Raw genomic sequence first — 26634 nt, forward strand, 5'->3', positions numbered from 1 at the left:
TGCTAAGCTGCTGTGCCTAATGAGGAACTGAATTGATTCAATCTTTAATTTTAAATTAATAAATTAAAAAAATTAAATTATGAAAAAAATGATATTGTCTTTAACAGTGGATTCTAAAGTTATTTATCTTCCCTATCTTCTTTAATATATTCCCCATTGTCTATTTTTTAAAGTTGAAAGTAGTTCTCTTTGATATATTTTTTATAAATTCTAATATATATATATGAATATATATATATATATATATATATTAGAATTTATATATTTATTAGAAATATATATATATTTCTAGCATGGTAGCTTAGCATGTTGTTTTTGTTTGTTTTCTTTTTATTGACACCTTCAGAACTGCTTCATCACCTGTGAAGCGACCCCACTGCAGACCCCCCTTGGGGAGCCAAGTGCTATCCCTACACTTTGAGCCACATGCTCTTAACCTGCTGCGCCATGTGCTCTTATCCCACTGCACTACCACCCAGCCCACACTTAGCATGTTTTGTGAGCAAATAAGACTCTACTCCCTTATCCTCCAGTTTCCTAAATGATTGATTCAATGTAGCCTGAAATATTTTATCTGCAAATGTGATCTTTGTCTAATATGCTCCAACTAATTTTCCTTGTTTTAGTAATAATGAATAATAGCTTATAATGCAAAAAGTTTGATTTAATGTTGAATTGTCAAAGCAAGTATAACAGCATATGAAATTCTACTCATTAATAAGGGAATTTATTCCCAAATGAGGAATAGACTAGATATGGAAATAGGGCTCTAACATTATATTAGAGGTAAGGACAAAATGAATTTGAGTATCAGAAAATTGGAGGAATCACCTTTAATCCTGTCTTATAAAAGGGAAGAATTAATTCTGGTAGTTTAAAATGAAAGCTCAGATATTTTCCACAAGTGACTCTCATGATTAACACTGTCCTTTTATCACAAAATAGATATAATCTTAATCCCCAATAAAGAGAAATGGATAGATGAATGTGTTTCCTATTTGAAAAACAGCAGAATTGTTGAAATTAATTTATATACAAAATATATCACCAGAAAAATGCCACATACTAAAGTGTTTTTTTTTACAAATGTATTGCTGAAATCTTATTAATCATAAGGAAACAAATAGTCATAACAAGGTTAAAATGGAAGACATATGTAAAATATACTGGGTTTTGTTGTACTTTGAGAAGGAATTGATAATTTTGAAATATGTATGACCAATATTATTGAAGCTTATTCTACTTGCTTTTAAACTATTCTTTGATAAAGTTACTATATTAAGAAACCTCTCATATTTTAGTTCTTAAAATATACTTAGGGTTTTGATCAGAATGTGGTTATTTACAATCTACTTTTTATTGTTTTACAAATTTATTGAAATGAGAACAAATGTAATGTTTGCTTTTAGAAAATAATAAATTCTGATTTAGAGTGCTCAAGAGTTTTAAAGTAGAAGTTATTATAAAGCAACTGTTCTGTGATTTAATCATAAATGAATTTGACATACACAATTTTAACTTTTTCAATATATGCAGATAAAGTGCTTTCAAACTCTAGGATGATATTTAACATATTGAAAATACAGCTGTGTTCACTAATAGAAAATTTACAGATTAGCTATTCACAAGTTACTAAATAATGGCTAAATACTGAAAACAGTGTTGTATAGTGCTGTTTATTTTGACTCTCTTTAATGAAAGGCACTGAGGTTCTGGTGCACAATAGAAAGTTCCTACGTTGGAGGTGGAAATGATATGCACAGACAAAATTGGACCCATGTGCCAACAACCATACTTCAAACATCAAGAAAGAAAGAGAGGAGAGAGAGAGACAGAGAGAGAGAAAGGGAGAGAGGGGGGGAGACAGAGAGAGAGGAATTAACTCAGCAATGAACTGATAATTTACCTATTATGATTATGTTTTTTCTTTCTTCTTTTTTTTTTTAACCTTTATTTTGTATTGTTTACCAGAGCACTGCTCAGCTCTGGCTTATGGTGGTGTGGGGGATTGAATTTGAGACTTAAGACTATGGAGACTCAGGCAAGAGAGATTCTTTGCATAACCATTATGCTATCTACCCCTGTCCCCTATTATGATTATGTTAACTGTCTTTGGTTGAATTGGGACTGAGTATAGGATGAAAGTAGAAGTAACTGTTTCTAAGAAAGAATTTTTATATCTATTTAAATTTTATTATCTTTATTTATAGAATAGAGACAGCCAAAATCAAAAGGGTAGGGGAAGATAGGGAGGGAGACAGAGACACCTGCAACACTGCTTCACCATTTGCAAAGGTATTTCCCTCTGCAGGTGGCAACTGGGGGCTCAAATTCAGGTTCTTGTTCATTGTAATATGTATGCTTAACCACCACCTGGCCCCCACATTGACTTTTGTATTGAATTTTTTAAGGACTTATTTGAAAAATGAATTTTCCAAACTCAAACGGTATCTAAGGTGTGTAATAGGGTTTGGCAAGATAGTTCACCAGGTAGTGCATATTATTTCTCACATGCAGCCTGAACTTGAGCCCAAGAACCACATGGAAGTTGCCATAATATAAGGATAGGAGTAGGGGTGGGGGAGTAGGTATGGGGGTGTAGACAATCCTGAAGTTTGGACGCTATGGTGTCTCTCAGTCTCTTTCTATGTCCTTCTCTAAATAAAAACATAATCTCGGCATGGTAAAATCAAGTGTGCCCAATGCCCCAGTGCTAAGAAAAAGATGTGTATAATCAGCCCCATAATACTTCTAATGTGGTTAATAAATGGCATCTAATCCTTTATAATAAAAAAAAATGTTCTGTGATCTATTATTCAGTTTTGCCCTCAAAATCAGCAAATGCTAGAAACAAGAAAAAAATCACATAAGAAAATATAAACTACAGTAAATACTTGTTAAAAAATGCTATATAGTGCATTTAAAATTTAAATATCCAGGGAGTCGGGCAGTAGCACGGCGAGTTAAGCGCAGGTGGCGCAAAGCACAAGGACCAACCTAAGGATCCCGGTTTAAGTTCCCAGCTCCCCACCTGCAGGGGAGTTGCTTCACAATCCGTGAAGCAGATCTGCAGCTGTTTGTCTTTCTCTCCCCCTCTCTGTCTTACCCTCCTCTCTCCATTTCTCTCTGTTCTAGCCAACAGTGAAACATCAATAACAATGCTGATATTAACTACAACAATAAGACAACCAGGGCAACAAAAGGGAAAATAAATTAAAAAAAAATAAATATCCAATTAAAAGAACCTGGACACAGTCTGAAGTGAAGCATGCTGGGATGGCACTCCTTGCATTGATTAGGATGTGGTCAGCAGGTGCAATATTATTTGATATGCATTAGAGAAGCATGCAAGAAAGCGGGTCCCACCCTAAGGTTCCAGGACTGGGGGAAATATAGGCTCTACTGTGGAAATGTGAGGTCCCTGCTGTCGTAGGGTTCAAGAAGACAATGGATAGTTATTGTTACCATCACATTATTTGCCAATTGGGTTAACTTTGAAAAGTCCCTTTGTTAGGGTTTGTTGTATAACACCCAGCATCTTCTATATAGTGGTGCCACTGGTTGCTTCTGTTCTACCTGGTTTAGACTTTTGAGAGAGTCAGCATATCAAAGACTCAGCCTATGTATTAAAAAAGACTCAGTCTGTGTTTTAAAAAGTTCGAGGCATACAATCAAGTTTTCCCCTCTCCTATTAGTTAAATAGTAGTTTATGTGAATACACTTTAATAGGAGTGTACATAAACACCAATCCCAAAAGACGGTGTCCCATCCCAACCACCCAACCCCACCCCCACCCGCTCCCCCGAGAAGCTGAATGTCCACCCTCCCCCTTACCACGGGGTTTCTACTTTGGTACCCTACTCTTGATTTAATCAGATCCTGTTTTTAATTCCCTTTCTGTTCTTCTTTTTCAACTTCTGATGATAAATGGGATCATCCCATACTCATCTTTATCTTTCTGACTTAGCTCACTTAACATAATTCCTTCTAGCTCTGTCCAAGATGGGTTAGATAAGGTGGGTTCATTGCTCTTAATAGCTGCATAGTATTCCATTGTGTATACATACCACGGGTTTCTTAGCCATTCATCTGTTGTTGGGCACCTGGGTTCCTTCCAGGTTTTAGCTATTACAAATTGTGCTGCTATGAACATAGGTGTACACATCTTTTTGATTTGGCATTATACCTTGGGGTATATACCTAGGAGAGGAATTATTAGGTCATATGGAAAGTGGATTTAATGTATTATAATGCCTTTATTCAAAAATTTTTTATTTGCTCTGATATATTGCAAGTATTATAGTGATGTTCTTACGTATAAGAAGTCTTTTAGAACCTCTTTGAGGGCAGGCATGGTGATGGTTGCCTCCTTTAACTATTGTCTGTCTAAGAAGATTTTGATCCTTGCATCTAGTTTGAATGAAAGTCTAGCAGGATATATTATCCTTGGTTGAAGCCCTTTTTCATTCAGGACTTCATAGATATCTTGACAGTCTCTTCTGGCTTTAAGAGTCTGAGTGGAGAAGTCTGCTGATAGTCTCATGGGTGTTCCCCTGTATGTGACTTTTTGTTTCTCTCTTGAAGCCTCTAGGATCCTATCTTTATCCTTACTACTTTTCATTGTAACTATGATGTGGGTTGGTATCTTCAGGTTTGGACTGATTCTGTTTGGGACTCTCTGTGCCTCTTGAATCTTAATGTCCTTTCTGTTGTTCAGGTCTGTGAAATTTTCTTCTATAATTTCCTCTAGAATGTTTCCTTCCCCTTCCTCTCTTTCTTCCTCTGGCAGGCCAATTATACGAATGGTACTCCTTTTGAGATCATCCCATGTGTCTCTGTTGTTGTTTTCAGTGTCTCTGAATGTCTTTTTGAGCTCTTTCACCTCTTTCTTAGTTTTCTCTAGCTCATCTTCTGTCTGGCTAATTCTGTTTTTACTTTTGTTAATCTGCTTTCCCTTCCCTCAGCTTCTTTTTTCAGTTCAGCTGTTTCAGCTTTTAGTTCTCTAATTACCTCGAGGTTGCTAGTATTTTCCTTGAGGGTCTCATCTGTTGTTTCCCTAATATGCTAGCCCTTTCTCCCAAAGTTGTTTTCATTTCTGTTATTAATAACTTTATTATTGCTTGCATACTTTTCTTATCTATGGTTACTTCTGACTGAAATGTAGTTTACTCTGGGCTCTTGTCTTCATTCATTGCAGTAGCAGTTTTATTTGCTCTTATTTTAACCATTTATTTTTTTATTGACAAGATTTTTATTTTTATGTTCTGTTGTTCCTCAGTTGTTGTGTTTTGAGTACACACCACACTATACTAAATGCCTTTATGAAAAATGCAGTCACCACCCTCAGAAATTACAGTAGTAACTGAAGCAAGGATTGAAGCAGTTTAACTAATACCAGTTAGCCCAACAATGTCTCCAATCCAAGAAAAAAATAGCAACCAAATCCAAATGAAAAAGGAAGAGACAGAAAAAAAGGGATAGCAAGAATAGACAAATATGCAAATCTACTTTCCACTGTAAATTCTAGGGTTAGCAAGAGGTGAAAGGGAAGTAGAGTAGAGACACACACAAAGAGAGTCCACTCTGAGTCAGATTTCTTCCATGAAATAATTCGCAGACAAGTATCAGTGAATTCAGAAAGCAGAGAAGGATGGAGGAAGAAAGGAAGACGGGGACAAAGAGAGAGAAAAGAAAAAAAAAAGTAAAAAAAAAAAGCAGTGAAAGGAGAGGGTTTTTTAAATTTTTATTTATTTATTTATAATTAGCTAGGATGAGTGAGAAAGGGGAGAGTGGATAGAGGAGTTAGGAAGAGTGAAGTGGGGGTTCCCAGAAGATGGCGGACTGAGAAGCTGCTAGCGGCTTGAGCTCTGACCACATCTTCTGGAAACGAAATGAAAACAACATTGAAAATGAATGGCAGTATTAGGGAAACAACAGTTGAGACCCAAGGAAAATACTGATTATCTTGAGGCAATTAGAGAACTGAAATCTGAAATAGCTGTAATGAAGAAAGAAGTGGAGGCAAGGGAAAGCAGACTAACAGAAGCAGAAAATAGAATTAGTCAGACAGAGGATGAATTAGAGAAAACTAAGAAAGAGGTGAAAGAGCTTAAAAAGAGATGATCTCAAAAGAAGTAACATTCATATAATTGGCCTGCCAGAGGAAGAAAGAGATGAAGGGGAAGCAAATATTCTAGAGGAAATAATAGAAGAAAACTTCCCGTACCTGAAAAACAGAAAGGACATCAAAATTCAAGAGGCCCAGAGAGTACCAAACAGAATCAACCCAGACCTGAAGACACCAAGACAAATCACAGTCACAATAAGAAGAAGTAAGGATAAAGAAAGGATACTAAAGGCTGCAAGAGAGAAACAAAAGTAACATACAGGGGAAAACCCGTAAGACTATCAGCAGACTTCTCCACTCAAAACTCTAAAAGCCAGAAGAGAATGGCAAGATATCTATTGATCCCTGAATGAAAAAGGGTTTCAACCAAGAATAGTATATCCTACTAGACTTTCATTCAAACTAGATGGAGGGATCAAAACCTTCTTAGACAAACAATAGTTAAAGGAGGCAACCGTCACCAAGCCCGGCCCTGAAAGAGGTTCTAAAAGACCTCTTATACATAAGAACGTCACTATAATACTTGCAATATATCAGAGCAAACAAAAAAAAATTTAAACAATGGCACTACAATACATTAAAACCATAATATCAATAAATGTCAATGGCTTAAACTCACCCATCAAAAGGCACAGAGTTGGGGGATGGATCAGAAAACATAATCCAACCATATGGTGCTTGCAAGAATCCCATCTGTCACAACAAGATAAACACAGACTTAAAGTGAGAGGATGGAAAACTATCATACAGGCTAACGGACCACAAAAAAGGGCAGGAACAGCCATTCTCATCTCAGACACGATAGATTTTAAATTTAATAAAGAAAAGATAAGCAAGGACATTACATAATGATTAGAGGATCAATCAGCCAAGAAGACTTAAAAATCATTAACATCTATGCACCCAATGAGGGACCATCTAAATACGTCAAGCACTTACTGAAAGAATTTCAAAAATACATCAATAGTAATACAATAATAGTGGGAGACTTCAATACCCCACTCTCACACTTAGACAGATCAACAAAGCAGAGAACCAACAAAGATACAAGAGAATTGAATGAAGAGATTGACAGACTAGAACTCTTGGACATTTTCAGAGTCCTTCACCCCAAAAAACTGGAATACACCTTCTTTTCAAATCCACATAACACATATTCAAGGATAGACCACATGTTAGTCCACAAAGACAGCATCAATAATTTCAAGAACATTGAAATCATCCAAAGTATCATTTCAGACCACACTGGAGTAAAGCTAACATTTAACAACAAACAGAAAATTATTAAAAGTCACAGAATTTGGAAACTAAACAACATACTCCTTAAGAACCACTGGGTCAGTGATTCACTCAAGCAGGAAATTCAAATGTTCCTGGAAACAAATGAAAATGAAGACACAACCTATCAAAATATTTGGGACACAGCTAAAGCAGTTCTGAGAGGGAAACTTATAGCCATACAATCACATATTAAACACCAAGAAGAAGCTCAAATGAACGACCTTACTGCATACCTCAAGTACTTAGAGGAAGAGGAACAAAGGAACCCTAAAGCAACCAGAAGGACAGAAATCACTAAAGTTAGAGCAGAAATCAACAACATCTAAAATAAAAGAACCATACAAAAGATCAATGAAGCCAAATGTTGGTTCTTTGAAAGATTAAACAAAATTGACAAACCCCTAGCCAGACTCATGAAACAAAAAAGAGAGAAGACTCAAATTAATAGAATTGTAAATCATGGAGGAGATATCACAACTGACACCACAGAAATCCAGAGAATCATGCGGAACTTCTATAAAGAACTATACACCACTAAGTTAGAGAATCTGGAAGAAATGGAACAATTCCTAGAAGCATATGCCCTTCCAAAACTGAACCAAGAAGATCTACAAAATTTACATGCACCAATCACAGACAAAGAAATTGAAACTGTTATTAAGACCTCCCCTACAACAAAAGTCATGGAACAAAAGGCTTCACAAATGAATTCTACAAAACTTTCAGGAAACAGTACCCATACTTCTTAAGCTTTTCCATAAGATTGAAAAAACAAAAATGCTCCCTTCAACCTTCTATGAAGCCAACATCACCCTGATACCAAAAGCTGATAGGGACAGAACAAAAAAGGAAAACTACAGACCAATATCTCTGATGAACATAGATGCCAAAATATTAAACAAGATCTTGGCCAACCGGATACAGCAACATATCAAAAAGATTGTTCATCATGACCAAGTGGGATTCATCCCGGGAAGCAAGGCTGGTTCAACATCCATAAGTCAATCAATGTCATACACCACATCAATAAAAGCAAAGCCAAAAACCACATGATTATCTCAACAGATGCAGAGAAAGCCTTTGACAAAATCCAACACCCATTCATGCTCAAAACTCTACAAAATATGGGAATAGATGTGAAATTCCTCAAGATAGTGGAGTCTATATAAAGCAAACCTACAGCCAACATCATACTCAATGGACAGAAGCTGAAAGCCTTCCCCCTCAGATCGGGGACTAGACAGGGCTGTCCACTGTCACCATTACTCTTCAACATAGTATTGGAAGTTCTTGCCATAGCAATCAGGCAAGAGAAATAAATCAAATGAATACAGATTGGAAGGGAATAAGTCAAGCTCTCACTATTTGCAGATGATATGATAGTATACATAGAAAGACCTCAAGAATCCAGCAGAAAACTACTGGAAGTTATTAGGCAATATAGCAAGGTATCAGGCTACAAAATCAATGTACAAAAATCAGTGGCATTTCTTTATGCAAACACTAAATATGAAGAAGACATCCAGAAATCACTCCCATTTACTGTTTCAGCAAAATCAATCAAATACCTAGGAATAAAGTTGACCAAAGAAGTGAAAGACTTGTATGCTGAAAACTATGAGTCGCTACTCAAGGAAATAGAAACTGATACCAAGAAATGGAAAGACATCCCATGCTCATGGATTGGAAGAATAAATATCATCAAAATAAATATTCTCCCCAGAGCCATATACAAATTTAATGCAATACCCACCAAAGTTCCACCAAGCTTCTTTAAGAGAATAGAACAAAAACTACAATCATTTATCTGGAACCTGAAAACACCTAGAATTGCCAAAACCATCTTGAGGAAAAGAAACAGAAATGGAGGCATCACCCTGCCAGATTTTAAACTATATTTTAAAGCCATCATCATCAAAACAGCATGGTACTGGAACAAAAATAGGCACACAGACCAGTGGAACAGAATTGAAAGCCTAGAAATAAATCCCCACGCCTATGGACATCTAATCTTTGATAAGGGAGCCCAAAAGATTAAATGGAAAAAGGAGACTCTCTTCAATAAAAGGTGCTGGGGAAACTGGGTTGTAACATGCAGAAGAATGAAATTGAACCACTATATCTCACCAGAAACAAAAATCAACTCCAAATGGATCAAATACCTAGATGTCAGACCAGAAACAATCAAATACTTAGAGGAAAACTTTGGTAAAATAGTTTCCCACCTACACCTCAAGGACATCTTTGATGAATCAAACCCAATTGCAAGGAAGACTAAAGCAGAAACAAACCAATGGGACTACATCAAATTGAAAAGCTCCTGCACAGCCAAAGAAACTATTAAACAAAGAGACCCCTCACAGAATGGGAGAAGATCTTCACATGCCATACATCAGATAAGAAACTAATCACCAAAATATATAAAGAGTTCATCAAACTTATCACCAAAGAAGCAAATGACCCCATCCAAAAATGGGCAGAGGATATGAACAAAACATTCACCTCAGAGGTGATCCAAAAGGCTAACAAACATATAAAAAACTGCTCTAGGTCACTGATTGTCAGAGAAATGCAAATTAAGAAAACACTAAGATACCACCTCACTCCTGTAAGAATGGCATACATCAAAAAGGACAGCAGCAACAAATGCTGGAGAGGTTGTGGGGAGAGAGGAACATTGCTGGTGGGAATGTAAATTGGTCCAGCCTCTGTGGCGAGCAGTCTGGAAAACTCTCAGAAGGCTAGACATGGACCTTCCATATGATCCAATAATTCCTCTCCTGGAGTTATACCCCAAGTACTCCATAACACCCAATGAAAAAGAGGTGTGTACTCCTATGTTCATAGCAGCACAATTCATAATAGCTAAAACCTGGAAGCAACCCAGGTGCCCAACAACTGATTAGTGGCTGAGAAAGTTGTGGTGTATATACACAATGGAATCCTATGCAGCTGTTGAGAACAATGAACCCACCTTCTCTGACCCATCATGGATAGAGCTAGAAGGAATTATGTTAAGTGAGCTAAGTCAGAAAGATAAAGATGAGTATGGGATGATTCCACTCATCAACAGAAGTTGAGGAAGAAGATCTGAAAGGGAAACTTAAAGCAGGACCTGACCAAATTGTAAGTAGGGCACCAAAGTAAAAACCCTGTGGTGAGGGGTAGACATGCAGCTTCCTGGGACAGTGGGGGGTGGAAGTGGGTGGGAGGGATGGGTCACAGTCTTTTGGTGGTGGGAATGGTGTTTATGTACATTCCTAGTAAAATGTAGTCATATAAATTAATATGACTAATTAATTAATATGAGAGGGGGAAATTAATTGTATGTCTCGAAGTTTTTCAAAACACAAACTCAATCTTTTTAATATATAGGGTGTGTAATTGATATGCAGACTCTCTCAAAAGACCAAGTAGATCAAAAGCAACCAATAGCACAGCTATATACAAGATACTGGGTAATGCATAGCAAACCATAACAAAATGACTTTTCAAAAGTTAACCCGATTACCAAATAATGTGGTGATAACATTAACTATTGATTGTCTTTTTGAACTCTAAGACAGCAGGAACCTCACATCTCCACTATAGAGCCTCTACTTCCCTCAGTCCTGGAACCCTTGGATAGGGCCCACTTTCCCGTATGCCTCTTCCTATCCATATCAAATAATATTGCATCTGCCGATCACAACCTAACCTACACAATGATTCCCACCTCAACATGCTTCACTTCAGACTGTGTCCAGAGACTTCACGTGTGGTATGACAACCCTTCAGCTTCATTACTCGGGTGAGACCATTCCTTTCATAGTATACTCTAATTCCATCTCAGGTGTTTCACTTTCTAACCAAGTCCCAAAACCTAGATGTACACCAGGTTCTGTGTGAGAGAGCATATGTTCACAAGTATCCACAAAATATATACCTGAAAGCAGATGTACATTAGAGTTTGCAGTGAGTACCCCCCCTAACACTTCCTCTCCACTATTCCAAGCTTTGGGCCCATGATTGCTCAACAATTTGTTTGGCTTCGTATGTTAACTCTCTTTTCAGTCACCAGGTTCCAGATGTCATTTGTATGCCAGCCAGGCTTCCCTAGACTGAAGACCCCACCAATGTGTCCTATAGCTCTGCTTCCCCAGAGACCCACCCTACTAGGGAAAGAGAGAGGCAGACTGGGAGTATGGACCTATGTTCAGCATAGAAGCAATTACAGAAGCCCGACCTTCTACCTTCTGCAACCCACAATGAGCCTGGTTCCTTGCTCCTAGAGGGATACAGAATGGGAAAGCTATCAGGGGTGGGGGTGGGATATGGAGATTGGGTGATGGTAATTGTGTGGAATTGTACCCCTCATACCCTATGGTTTTATTAATTAATCCTTTCTTAAATAAAAAAGAAAAAAAAAAGGAAGAGTGAAGCATGTTCCTCTCACATTGGATAAGACATCCAAGTTTCCTAGCAATGAAAAATATACTAAGAGTTAATTTTTGTCAACCTGAGGGATGGGCGGCAAAGGGACACACATATATATAATAGTAATAATAAAATAGAACATAATAAAAAGCCCTAACAGTGAGTCTGCAGCTTGGATGGCTCCAAATTAGCTCAGGCACTAGGAGCCGAGATAATGGATTGAAAAAAAAAAAAAAAAACTTCCAGGCAGTCTTCCCAGGCAAGGTGAGGCTTTGCTTGGTCAGATATTTGTCACTGTAATTGGGCCTAAGTCACTTAAGCAGGAAAAAAAAAAAAAAAAAAAGCCAAGGGATTCAGAAAGGAACAGGACTGGAATGACACCCTTGGTGAGCCAGGAATCTTGGTAAAGAAAAAAGATCAGCAGGGAGTTTGCTAACAGTGGTTCCCACCGCTGGTTCTGGTTATGTGTGGAGAGAGAAATAATAAAAAATTTTCTTTCTTTTTTCTCTATTTTCTAAACCAGCTAGAGTTATAGTCACCTCCTTGGTGTCATGCTTTGGACTCCTTGTTCCCCATCCTGCTGAAGGCCAGTATCCTACCCTTTCTAATAGGGTCAGAACTCAGGCCAGCAGCTGCTGCCAACTCGTCATCTTGGCTGCGCCCCCCTCTTACTTTTTTCTTAGTGAGTTGTGCTAAGAGTTTGGTGATTTGTTTATTGTTTTAGAAGAGCACTTTAGTTTAATTTGTCTTTTGTATTTTTTTAATTTCATCACACCTAAGTCCATCATCTGTCAATCTACCTAGTTTATTATAATGATGTAGCAATAATTTTTCTTTTTTTTATTTTTTATTATTTTTTTTTAATATTTTATTTTATTTATTTATTCCCTTTTGTTGCCCTTGTTGTTTTATTGTTGTAGTTATTATTGTTGTTGTCGTCGTTGTTGGATAGGACAGAGAGAAATGGAGAGAGGAGGGGAAGACAGAGAGTGGGAGAGAAAGATAGACACCTGCAGACCTGCTTCACTGCCTGTGAAGCGACTCCCCTGCAGGTGGGGAGCTGGGGTTCGAACCGGGATCCTTATGCTGGTCCTTGTGCTTTGCACCACCTGCGCTTAACCCGCTGCGCTACAGCCCGACTCCCGCAATAATTTTTCTTATAAAATTAGAATAGCTAATAGGCTACAAACTGAATTGTCCATTCTTATCTTGGTATATTCTTTTCCTATTGTTGTTATAACAATCACTATAAATTCCTTGCCATATAAATGTTATAAATATGAGGTACCAGAAATGAAACCTGTGCTCCATACACTATGCTATATCCATCACCACTGATTTGTAGTATTTAATTTTCTCCCACCAAGGGTTATCATTGAGGCTCATTGCCTGCACAACTATTATACTACTCCTGTCTACTTTTTTTTTCTTGGATTTTTCTTAGAGAAAGAGAGAAGTAGAGAGGAAAGGTAGGGAAAAGAGAGGGAAAGTGAAAAAGAGACATCTACAGCATTGTTCCATTGCTAGGGACACCACTCCTGAAAGTAAGAAACTGCCTCTTGAGCCCCAGTCTTTGAGCATATGAAAGTGTGGACTATATTAGTGAATGATTGCTTTGCTCCAATTTGTAGGCACCAAATTCCTAATGACCATTACAAAAATGAGAAAAGAATACACCAACCAATTTCACTATTCTATTTTACAAGTTTTAGGACTTTTTCTGATTTTTCAGTCATTTATGCATATGATTATATAAACCTTAAATGGTAGGTTGCTTCTTACTTTCTTGAAATTATAACATTACCAGTTATTTGAGTGTTCAATGTTAAAGAAAATCAAGAGAAGGGTTCAGGTGATGATGCACCTGGTTGAGTGCACATGTTACATTGCTCAAGGACCCAGGTTCAACCTGCTGGTCTGAACCTACAGGGGAAAGTTTTGTGAGTGGTGAAGCAGTTCTGCAGGTGTTTATCTGTCTCTCTCCCTCTCTGTTTCCCTCTTCCCTCTCAATTTCTGGTTGTCTCTCTCCAATAATAAGTAAAGATAATAAAAAACAAAACAAATAAAATTTTAAAAAGTATAATTGAGGTGCATACCTAGACTTAACAAAAAAAGAAAAAAAATCAAGAGCATTCATGCTTACATTTATGATATTACTTCACTATTGTATGTGCAACTTTGGGAGTGAATCCATGGATTATGGCCTCATGCATGCCAGTATTGCTAAATTGCCTTCTAGTTCCAATTTTCATTCCTATAGTCATGAAAGAAGAAGGAATACTGACACCAAGAGAAGAAAAATATCACTGCATTCCTCTGCTACCCAAGGAGTCCATCATGCTCCCAAGTGATGCTTCTATTTGAACCCAGGGCCCCCCTCCATAGAATGGTTTCATTCTATTGAGTATGCCAGTATATGTCCCATAGTTTACTACTAAACATTGTATTCTTTTTTATATTTATTCATTTTTCCCTTTTGTTGTCCTTGTTTTTCATTGTTGTTGTAGTTGTTGTTGTTACTGATGTCATCGTTGCTCGATAGGACAGGAAGAAATGGACAGAGCCAGGGAATACAGGAGAGGGGGAGAGAAAGATGGATACCTGCAGACCTGCTTCACCCCTGTGAAGCTACTCCCCTGCAGGTGGGGAGCCGCCCCAGAACTGGTCCTTGCGCTTTGCACCACGTGTGCTTAACCCGCTGTGCTACTGCTCGACTCCCTAAACACTGTATTCTTGAAACTGGCATGGGTTGAAACCTTTTGTAGATCTAGAGAGGTTTTCACTTTTTTTTTATTCATGAGACTTAAAGTTAATAGAAGTATACATCTACACCATTCCCACCACCAAAGGACTGTGTGCCCATCCCCCTTTCAGCCCCCCACCCCCAGCCCCAGTGAAGCTGAACATCTGTTCTCACCTTTCATCTATAGATTTTTACTTTGGTGCCCTACTCCAAACTCAGCCAGATCTTGCTTCTTTTCTTTTTTTTTTTTTTTTAATTGGGAGTTAATGGTTTACAGTTTGGTCTTTAGGACATAGGTACAAACTCTCATCTCCTCTTGATAAGTTTCTAAGATACACAATAGGATTCTAATATTCCTTCATTCTGTCTTTGTCCTTCTTTCCCCAGAGTCCCTTGTTTTGGCACAATACACCACAGCCAGTCCTAGTTTCACCATATATTTTCCCCACTGTTCTTTATTCTTATATTCTGCCTGTAAGTGAGATCATTTGATATTAGACTTTCTCTTTCTGGTTTGTCTCACTCAACTTATTATCTATAAGTTCTGAAGAAGATATTACATCACCATTTAAACAGCTATATAATATTCCCATGTTCATATATACCACAAATTTCTTGTCATACAAACTGTCCTTGGGCATCTGGGTTGCTTCCTAATTTGGGCTATAGAAAAATGTGTAGCTATGAACATAATGTATGTAGGTCTTTGTGGGTACATGTTTTGTTTTCTCTGTAGATGTCCCCATAAAAGGAATTTCTGAGTCATAAGGTAGGTTTATGTCTAGAGTTTTGATAAATCTTTACATACAGCCTTCCTTTCTCCCCAGGACTAAGCACCCCTCCCCAGATTTCTCCTCTCAATAGATCCTTCTGTCTGGTGCTGGAGTTTCATGCTTGGTGGAGTTACTCTATCTTGTGTGTCACACTGTTTTCTTATTTTCTGGATGAATTCTCTGTATTTCTTGCTATGGGTGTTTTCCTTGTCCTGATCACTGATTTTTTTTATTATTATTTTTTGCACAATCTTATCTATATTCTGTTGAGATCTCTAGATAAGGCAAGCACACTATTTCCCTATTTGGTCATCTTATCCAGCCCTGTGGACGCCATTCTTAAAAAAATATTTACTGTTCAAGTTTTGTTATTATGGTGTACTTGTTGAAAATCAGCTGACCCATTGTGTGCTCTTTTTTTAACTTTCATATTGCTCCTTTTATCTATTTGACTATAGAAATAAAACTTAGTACATCATGAAAATATAGGCTTCATCAACGTAGGACACAAGGTTGGCTCATCATAAACTCAGTAGACAATCCATTATATTAATGGGGAAAAAAAACATAAACTACACAATTATTTCTTTGAGAAGGGAGAGAGTATGATACAAGACACAGAAAAAGAGATACCATAGCACCAAAGAGAGAGAGAGAACATAAGACAAGACACAGAAGAAGAGATACCATAACACCATATACCACTCATGAAGCTTTCTTATGCATGTGCTCCCATGTGATAGCCTGGTATTTGAACCCAGACTTATAATGTGTGCTCTGTCAAGTGAGCCATCTTCTGAATCCCTTCTTTTTATTTGTTAAGTTAATCAGTGACTTATCTGATTCACTTAGTTTGATGATATCCCTTTTGCTAGCAGATAATTTGTAATGGTAACTATATCGCTTCATTTACTTTTAATCATATTTTAAGGTGAATAAACAGACACACCAGTTTTCCACTTATTATACTGTCATATATATATGCTTTCTTTTTATTATTGTATATAATTATGTGCCCATATATTTTATTTACTGATAATAAGAATGACACTTTAGCATAGAGAATTTAAGATTGATGGGCAAAGTAATTTCCTTATTCTTCTAGTGAAATTTAGACGAGTATCATCGGCACACACATTAACAATCATGAACATTACATTTTATCTAATAAATAAACTATTTTTTTCAGTTTTGAGGATACATAGACTTATGTTACTATATTTATTATTTTAATAATGCCATTGAGAGAAAAATCCTTTAAAGATTTTGTGAACCATAGTTCTCCATAATTCACTTCTTTCTTTTCTAACACACATACATTCATACATACATACATTCATAATTCATAGGTGCCTAGTCTAATTTATTCCTTTCTAGTTTTGATACATTTATGAAAAGAGGTAGAAACAAAGGAAAGACATCACAGTACTATATCTTTCTTTGTGCATTGGTGATCGCAGATGATGTTAGGACTCAAAACTTGACCCTGTATATAACAATACCCTACTAACTGAGTTTCCCTCTGGACCTAATTTCTTTCATAAATAACTTACTTGAGTATGTAAATTTGATATTTTCCACATAATGATTTTTGCATGCCTATATGAAGAGGCATACCTTTTAATATAGATCCTGGAAAATAGGTTATAATAATTTTGTGTACGTTATATGAGTGGCATAACTCTAAATGGCACAGTTTGAAAACCCAAACTCATTGTTCTTGGTTCAGTTCTTGATTTTCTCTGTCTCTTTAAACAGAAATTCTATTGATTTTGTTTCCTAGTTCAATTTTGTGGGGAAATTGCTTGGACCAAGAGGAAACTCCTTGAAGAGACTACAGGAAGAAACAGGTGCTAAAATGTCCATTCTGGGGAAAGGATCAATGAGAGATAAAGCAAAGGTACTGAACTTTGAATTAGATATTTAATAAAAATAGGACATTACCGTTGATACTCATGACTAAAATTTAAAACCACACCTGAACTTTCTTCCACAATTTCCCATGGTTTACACCTTGTGGAGCTGCTATGTTGAATTTTGTGAGGCCTCCTTCATTCTCATAAAGGTCAATTTATCATTTTTTTGAATAAATAAGTGTTATCTGTATTTTATGCTCTTCTATTTATTTGTATAGATCTCTACCAATACTTTCAATTAAGCTATAGAAGTTTATCTGGATAGAGGACCTAGTGGGGTTTTATTGTTATATGGGAAACTGGGGAATGTTATGCATGTACAAACTATTGTATTTACTGTTGAATGTAAGACATTAATTCCCCAATAAATAAATTAAAAAAAAGTTTATCTGGAATCATAAAAAACCTAGGATTGCTAGGAAATCCTGAGAAAAACAAATACTAGATTATCTGTCTCACTTACAAAATCAAGGAACAACCTAGAAAAAGAAAACCTTAGATGAATCATGAGGCGGCACACCTGGTTAAGTGCACACTACAGTGTGCAAGGAACTGGGTTCAAGCCCCTGGTCCCAACCTACAATAGGAAAGCTTCATGAGTGGTGAAGTAGAGCTGCAGGTGTCTCCTTTCTCTCTTTCTCTATCTACCCCCTCCAAATTTCTCTCTGTCTCTATCCAATAATAAACAAAATTTTAAAGAAAGGTTAAAAAAAAAAAGAAAAAGAAAACCTTAGAATAGGTAGGGTGTACTTTACCAAATCAAAAGACTCTGTGGAGAGAGGACTTGATAGTGAGTGACAATTATGGGGTATTGATGTATTCATATTTCAACAACCATACTATAAACCATTAATCCACCAACAAGAAGAAAAAAGAAAACAAACAAACAACAACAAAAAAAAAACCACAATGTAGTGGTTTATATACAGAATTGAATTCTATTCCGATATTAAAAATGATGAAGTAATCTCTTGCCTCATCTTAGAACTTGAATGAATCAGGTTAAGTGAGATAAAGTAAAAATTAAGGTAAATAGTACATGATCTCACTTATAGGTGGGGATTACAAAATAAGGCCAGAAAGGAAAAACACAAAGTAAAATTTGGATTTAGTGAGGTCTGTTCCAACAAATCAAAGGGCTGCAGACGGAGAAAGGCAGGGTGCAGAAGACTTTGGAGTCTGAGTGCATCATGATGAAGAAAACAAACACAAGAGTAGATACTACAATGGTTATGCAAAGAGAGCCTCATGCCTGAGGCTCCAAAGTCCCATGTTCAATCCTCCTCACCACCATATGTCAGAGCTGAGTAGTACCTTGGTAAAAAAAAAAAAAAAAAACTAAGTTGGGGTGAGTATTTTGTGGACATCTATCATAAGGAGATGGGAAATTGTACCAATGTGGCAACAACTGTACTATAAAACATTAAGCCCCAAATAAAATTTTAAACAAAAAATATGACTTAAAATAGAAATATTTCATCCAAAAATATATTAGCTTTGACATTTGAAATTTTTTTATCCCCACACCTGAATTACATAAATTTCCAGTTATATAAAATAATAATATTTTTTTAGATATAGAATTTAGTGGTTTGGAAAAATAGCAACTTAATCATAGAGAGTTGTTCATAAAGTATCTTCTAGTATTTGTTGAGATAGAGTGGATGAATATCACTTGAATACTTTTGATTTAATAAATGTTCATTTATTTCTGAAAATAGGAATTATTACTAGGAAAAACAGACAAATAATACTAATATAATATTAATAGTAATCTATTTCCTGCTTTGGAAATTATGCTGAAAAACAGAGGCATAAATTACAGTACAGAGATTCCAATGATTCTATGAGAGGTAACAATTTATTCATTACAATGAGAACAATGTGGATTTCATAATAGTGGGAATTGATAAGTACGGAAGACAGTTATCGAATAGGGCTGGGGAGATGTTGGGTAGTTGCCACCTCCCCCTGGCTTCTTCTTATCCATATGCCTATATAGGGATTTACTGATCCAAAGGTTTGGTCTATTTACATAAATCACTTTTACATAAAGCACTCCAGGGCATTGGTGGTTCAGTTATAGGATTCTCGCCTGTTCCGCCCCCTCCTTGTCACACTCTGATTTTCACCAGTCACTTTTCTCTCCACCCTCTCTATATCACATCCTGTTTCCACCCTACTTGGAGAGTATAAAAACAGCTGCTCTTCTGATTAAAGACACCTGGAAATTGCTTTCCGGCTCCGAGAGTTCCAGAGTGTATCTCCTGCGGAAGTTGGTGCAGCACGAGTTCCTGATCCCTCTCCCACACAGCAGCCTAGATCAGCTCCAGTTGAGTTCTCTCCAACCCAGAGAGCACTAGCTCGGGAAGAAGTACCCTCAGGCTATCCCGGCATCTGGCGCCTGAACAGGGACCTGTAAGCAGCAGATTTACAAGAAGACATCTTAGATAAGTACACACCTTTTGGGTATCTGCAATATTGTGTTAAGGCACTGTGATTTTTTTTCTTTCTTATTGTTTTCCGGAGATCTTTCCACCATGGAAAATCTTTTCCAAATCCTGCATTCTTTTTCCAGTATACAATTTTTATATATCTGGGACATTTTTCTCGGGGCTTCACCTTATATCCTGTTGATCATCATAGCAGCTTTTAAGGGATATATAGGTCAACCTCTCAAAAGGCTTAAGGACCTAGAGGCTGAGGTCAAAGAGATAAAGGAAGTAATCATAGAACTTAACCAGCACCTTAAAAACAAGAAGAAGCAAAGGCCTGTCGTGATCTTGACCCACCCTAATTCCTCTGCATCTTGCCCTGAGGCCCCTATTTTGGCATCTTGCCCTGAGGCCCCTATTTTGGCAGACACATGTCCGAATTCTCCTTTGGACTCCACAGCCACTTCTTCGGCCACCCCCATTTTGGCAGAAACGTGTCTGGAACCTCCTGCTGCCTCCACGGCTGCTTCTTCACCCCACCCTGTTTTGATAGACACATGTCCGAATTCTCCTGTAGCCTCCAAAACCACTTCTTCGGCCACTTGTCCAGAAGCTTCCACTTCGATGACTCCTCCTACCGCTACACACTTATCAGAGCAAGTCCACACATTTCCGGTCAATGTTGCCCCCAATAGACAAAAACCTCAGGCCTGGTATCCATATTCCGCCACAGACCTGAAGGAACTACGCCAGGCTATCAAAGATGATGGTGTTCATGCCCCATGGACCAGGTCCATTTTACAAGGCCTGCTTCAGAACCTTAATACCCCTCAAGATTGGAGAGATGTGACTCGTGCTACGCTCCCAGGCCCCCTCTTCCTGCAATGGGAGGCATTCTTTCGTGATGAATGTTTACAACAATCGCGGAAAAATATTCAAAATCAGCCAGAGGGTAATTTTGATGCATTGTTTGGAACAGGCCAATTAGAAACAGGGATTCAACAGGCGGAAGCCAAGTTTCCAGCGGGGTATTTTGATCAAGTACGCCTGTGTGCATTAAAAGCATGGGAGCGATTAACACCACCCATGGGAGCAGCCTCAGCCCCCATTCTCTCCCTGCAACAAGAACCTGATGAATCCCTCGCTAAATTCATTGCCAGGGTCCAGTCGAGTTTGGAAAGGAAGATTTATAATCCTGACGCTCGTTTTCTCCTTCTGCGATCCATAGTCTGGGATGGAATGCTTCCGCATTTTCGACAGGCCTGTATCACTCTTAAAAACAAACACCCAGATACTTGGATTCTAGCTACACAGGATCTCAGATCAAGCTCTTTTCAAGGACCTATGTTACAGGCCTATGCAGCTACCTTACATAAGCAAAAAGGAGCTTGCTTTCAGTGCGGTCGCCAAGGGCATTGGCGTAACCAATGTCCAGAAAATAGACCGCGACCCCGCCTCCAGTCAGGGCGACCCCACCTCCAGTCAGGGCGACCCCACCTCCAATCAGGGCAACCCCGCTTCCAGACAGGGAATCAGAGACCACGAATGCCTTGTCCCAGATGCCAGAAAGGATTTCACTGGAGGAGAGATTGTTGGTCAAGGTTCCATAGGAACGGCACACCTCTGCCAAATGTAAACAGGGATTTAAACTAGGTATGGGGCTTCCCTTAGCCCCGCCCCCAAGAGGGAAGGAAGCAGGTCGCCCGCTTGGTGCTGTGCCCTTCTTCCACAAACAGAAGCCCAGCTTGGGACCCAATCCATCGCTACACCCACCACGCCAAGTAACAATAACAGAGGGTGAGCAGAAGGAGGAACCCGCGGTATGTGGGAACTTCCAGCATAGAAATAACCGGCTGGAGCAAGAGAACAGCTCGAATTCAGAGCCTGAGATTTTATGGACCACCCCTGTTTTAGAAAGGGGTCACCCAACTATGACAGTAAAGATTGGTAATATTCCTTTTAAATGTTTGATTGACACGGGAGCAGATAAGACAATATTAAGACAACCAGAGGTTCCCCAGAGTTGGGAACTCCTCCCAGGACCACGCTTACATGGTGTTGGAGGATTGACTCAGGCATTCCGCACACGAGATTCCCTTGTGTGGGAAGATCCAGAAGGGACTACCGGACGCTTTCAGCCTTTAATAGCTGATATAAGCACCAATTTATTGGGAAGAGACTTGCTGGAATCTTTAGATGTAGTGATATCCTCAGACACCTCTGCAGGACACCACACTCACTCCTGTGAGACTGCTAGACCCAACCAGCACCCCCAATACTAACTGCCACTGTTCGTAACAGAACTCTCCGCTTAGATTGGCTTTCTAATGAGCCTGTCTGGGTGGAACAGTGGCCTTTGCCTAGGGAGAAGCTAGAAATTTTAAAAAAACTCGTCCAAGAGCAGTTATCTTTGGGACACATTCGTCATTCTCGGAGCCCATGGAATACTCCAGTCTTTGTAATTAAAAAGCGCTCAGGAAAATGGCGCCTCCTCCAAGATCTTCGTGCAGTTAATAAAACCATGCAGGTTTGGGGCTCCCCCAGAGGGGTTTGCCTCTTGCTTCCGCAATTCCCACAGGAATTCCAATCATAGCTATTGATATACAGGATTGTTTTTTCTCTATTCCCTTACACCCACAAGATTGTAAACGTTTTGCTTTCTCTGTTCCTTCTATTAATAATGCCAGCCCTGCCGATAGATTTGAATGGGTGGTACTGCCCCAGGGCATGGCTAATAGTCCTACTATTTGTCAAGAGGTTGTTAAATCTGCCCTTTTCCCATATATTCATAAGGGCCTTAAGGTTTTTCATTATATGGATGACGTGTTAATATGGGGAGAATTAGATACAGATCTCTCCGCCCTACGTGATTTTCTAATCCGTGCCTTAAAGAGAAGTGGACTTAATGTAGCTCCTGAGAAGATACAGCTAATCCCTCCAATATCTTTCTTAGGCTCAGAGATTTCCCTAATGCAGATTGGTCCTTTAAAACCTTGTGTTACTTTTCCTTCTAATCTCACTCTTGCTTCTTTACAAAGTTTTCTTGGAAATTTGAATTGGCTTAGGCAGTATCTTTATCTGCCTACGAGCTGCCTGCAACCACTGTTCGATCTGTTAAAAGGAAACAAACAGCCCTCCTGAAAGCGTATGTTAACCCCCGAAGCATCCTTGGCTCTGGAAAAAGTTAACCAGGCTCTCCAGGACATGCACCTCATTCGATTCTCCCCCTCCTCTCCAGTAAATCTTCTAATCTTTAACTCCACCCCCACGGTAGTGGGGGCATTGTGGCAGAAACATGGCATTCTCGAATGGCTTCATACGCCAGTAGGCGGAGCTCCAAGACTCCTTACCGAGATTGATTCCTTAGCATTTATGGTTCGCCAAGGAAGAAACAGATCGGTTCAGGTCTTAGGAAGGGAACCAGATTCAATCATTCTTCCCTTTTCTCTCACTGATACAGAATGGCTCATATGCCACCATTCTCGTTTTGCCATAAGTTTAATGGGTTTTCCAGGACAATTAGATAATCATTTTCCCTCTAATAATTTGATAGCTTCTTTACCTCTGTTGCCTCTACTAGTACCTAAACTTTTCTCTCGAGATCCCATCCCCTCTGCTCCTACAGTGTTCACTGATGGTGGAAAAAAGGGAGCTGCTGCCCTTATATATTATCCAGACCAGCAATACCCCAAACCTCTCTTTACTGAAATTCCTGATAATTCCCCTCAGTACAAAGAACTTTATGCTGTTTTCCTTGCATTAAAAGCTGTACCAGAATCCTTCAACCTTTTTTCTGACAGTGTGTATACTGTTAACTTACTTCCATGGCTTGCTCGAGCTTATGTAAGAATTGATGACAACCCACTTTCTCCTCTTTTAATTCAAATTGCCTCTATGCTCTGTTCTCGAACCCATCCACTGTATGTTCAGCACCTACGTTCCCACAGCCCTCTTCCTGGTCCCCTGTCCGAAGGGAATGCTGCAGCTGACCGCCTTGCCTCCACAGGAATTCTCCTAGCCTCTGTCTCTAATCCTGCTGACTTTCATTCCCTAACCCATGTTAATCTTAAAGGTCTTTGAGCTCGATTTCCTGATATTCCTCTGCCACAGTTAAAACGTATTCTTGCTACATGTTCCTCCTGTGCAGGTCTAATCAAAACACCTGCTATTCAGACTCTAGGGGTTAATCCTCGAGGTTTAAAAGCCAATGCTCTTTGGCAAATTGATGTTACCCACATACCTAACTTTGGCAAACAAAAATATGTGTTCGTCTCAATTGATACCTTCTCTAAGTTTATGTGGGCTACAGCTCAAACTGGATAAAACTCAAAAAAGCTTATAAGCCATATGCTCTCCTGTTTTGCTGTAATGGGCTTACCTCTTCAACTTAAAACGGATAATGGACCTGCTTTTACCAGCAAACAATTTAAAGATTTTTGTTCCCTCTGGAACATTACTCATACTACAGGCATTCCGTATAATCCACAGGGACAAGGCATTGTTGAGAGGACCCATCAAACTCTTAAGGCTCAATTAAATAAAGAAAAAGGGGAAATGTACCCCCCTAATATCCAGCTGGCAAAAGCCTTAACTACATTAAATCTCTTTAATATTTACAAAAACTCAGACCAACCTCCTATAATTCTTCATTGGCAAACACCACCCACCCTCCCAGCTATTAAAGTCAAATGGAAAGACCCACTTGATAAAATTTGGAAAGGACCTGACCCCCTGTTGACTATGGGGAGGGGTTTCGCATGTATTTTTCCACAAAATTACTCTAAGCCTGTTTGGGTTCCTGCCCGCCATGTCCGGCAATACCCACATGATGGCGCTGATATCCCTGAAGAACAAGAAACACTGCAAGAAGACTGGCTGCAAGAGGACTGGCTACAGGATGCACCCCAGGATCCATAATACAGCATGGCAGAATCAAAAAAAAAAATCTGATTCACAGAACTCTCCCCCCCCCCCCCGAATGAATGTCTTATGCTATGATTGGCCAGTTGTGTTTTGTGAGTGAGTGAATGAAAAAAAAAATTGAGTGAGTTGAGTGACCAAAATTTTTGTATGACCCATTGTGCTCAGAGTACTCTGAAAGTTAACTGACTTTATATCAAACGGCTGGACGCAGCCATGGTTTCTGGAGACGTCCAGAAACAGTCCAAAAATTGTTCATTCCCCCTTTTGATTTCTTTTTTAAGTCTTGATACCAATATGAAATGTTTAGTCTTAAACTGTATGAGTAAAGATGGTTCAACTATGACAGTAGTCCTAAATTCACATTTGAAATGATATATCTTATTTACAAGTTTTTCTCCTCCTGTGTGTTATAAACTATATGTTTAATATGCGTGTTTCAAGTTTGGTAAACATTAACTTAACAGTTAAATTGTAACTTCGAAGTTACATTTTTACGAGAAGAGGTAAAATCAATTCATTTAAGTAACTGAGTGTTTAAGGTAAAACTCTAAATATTCAATGTGACAATTCATCATCTCCTAAGTTAAAATACAGATTCTCTATACAGGACATTTTTGGAGGGCCCCCAAAAATGTCCTGTAAGCTATCTTGTGGAAATTAATCCACAACAAATTTGGCATCAATCTGATATTGTAAATGTACCAAAAAAAAAAATTGTCACTAAAATGTGTTAACTCTAGTAACCTGAGTTTGCTTAAAAACCCAATGTAAAAATAGTTAAGAATCAATATATGTAACTTAAATTCGGTATGAAAACTTTGCTATATAAAGACTGCTACATGAGGTCACGTAAGATGACCTTTACACAAAATTATAAAGATACCTAAACCAGTTATAATCATTGAGTTATCAATTGTAGTAAACTTTTAATTTGTTACAAAGTTTTTTCATAAGTAATTGACTACAGCTATGACAAGCCTTCGCATAAAGAAGCATCTGCTCATATAGAATCCCCAGAAATCCATCTTGGACCCCTGACCTCTGACATCACCCACAATTACAGCCATCCCCCGAAACCCATGATGTGACCTGACACGATCTGGAGAACCTGATTCACAGACTCCAAAGGACAAGACTTTCCTACTGCCTTTCTCTCAACCATCGGTGTCTGCTCTTCCTGCTTCTGTTTCGCCCATCATGTTTTGGCGGTTCCAGGTCACTCTCTACAGAGAAGAAAAGTTCCGGTGGCCGTCCTCCTCCATCAAGATAGACGTGTGGCATTTATTTCCTGGCCGTTGACATTGGACTGATGCTTCTATAGAACTTGCTGGACACTCCTTTTATACTGCTGGACTTCTTGAAGAATGACTGTAGCAGTTCATAGAACTTACCGCCAGCTGACTCGGGATTTTGCAATGCCAGATCACCCCTCTAGCCCCTCGGCTTATCAGGCCCCCACTCCTCCACCCATCAGGCTCACTCTGTCTCTTGCTACTCTTACTTATCCCTCCCTGTCTTGTGCTAGTTATTTTTGAAGACACTTACACACTATCATTCTGCTTTCTTCCCAACAGGTTTCCGTTCACCCCTACACTGCTATTCCCCTGACAGAGATGAAGCCTTTTACAGACATTGACCCAGTTATATATGGCCATTAAGTAAGAGGAAGATGTTGGGGAATTGTGAGGATATGGTTGAGCTTGGAAGGGCTTGAGCCTGAGGGGTGTGTCAATCCTGTTAGTCTCTCTCTCCACGGAGAGGTTGAGCAAGGAGGGACAGTAGAACCCCCAAAAAGGTGTGCCTCTTATCAGTCTCCCTGCCTCACAAAGTGCCCCGCACTCCTGATACTATGGCAAAAAGTTAAAAAGAAAGGGGGAGATGTTGGGTAGTTGCCACCTCCCCCTGGCTTCTTCTTATCCATATGCCTATATAGGGATTTACTGATCCAAAGGTTTGGTCTATTTACATAAATCACTTTTACATAAAGCACTCCAGGGCATTGGTGGTTCAGTTATAGGAT

At 38.6% G+C, this 26634-nt stretch overlaps 1 protein-coding gene across 3 annotated transcripts in view; it reads left to right on the plus strand.

The window, feature by feature from the left end:
* KHDRBS2 (KH RNA binding domain containing, signal transduction associated 2) overlaps window positions 1–26634 on the plus strand; it is an 829362-nt gene that overhangs the window by 253651 nt on the left and 549077 nt on the right. For 2 of the 3 annotated variants that reach the window (XR_009549510.1, XM_060189997.1), the window contains exon 3: window positions 17124–17240. The exons of the other annotated variant lie outside the window; for it this stretch is intronic. Coding sequence is in view for 1 of the 2 variants with exons in the window: in XM_060189997.1 (XP_060045980.1) it covers window positions 17124–17240 (117 nt within the window). In the remaining variant the exon portion in view is untranslated. The remainder of the gene's footprint in view (window positions 1–17123; window positions 17241–26634) is intronic. 3 annotated transcript variants of the gene reach the window in all.

The sequence above is a fragment of the Erinaceus europaeus genome, chromosome 4 (assembly GCF_950295315.1).
Source record: "Erinaceus europaeus chromosome 4, mEriEur2.1, whole genome shotgun sequence".
Lineage (NCBI taxonomy): Eukaryota > Metazoa > Chordata > Mammalia > Eulipotyphla > Erinaceidae > Erinaceus > Erinaceus europaeus.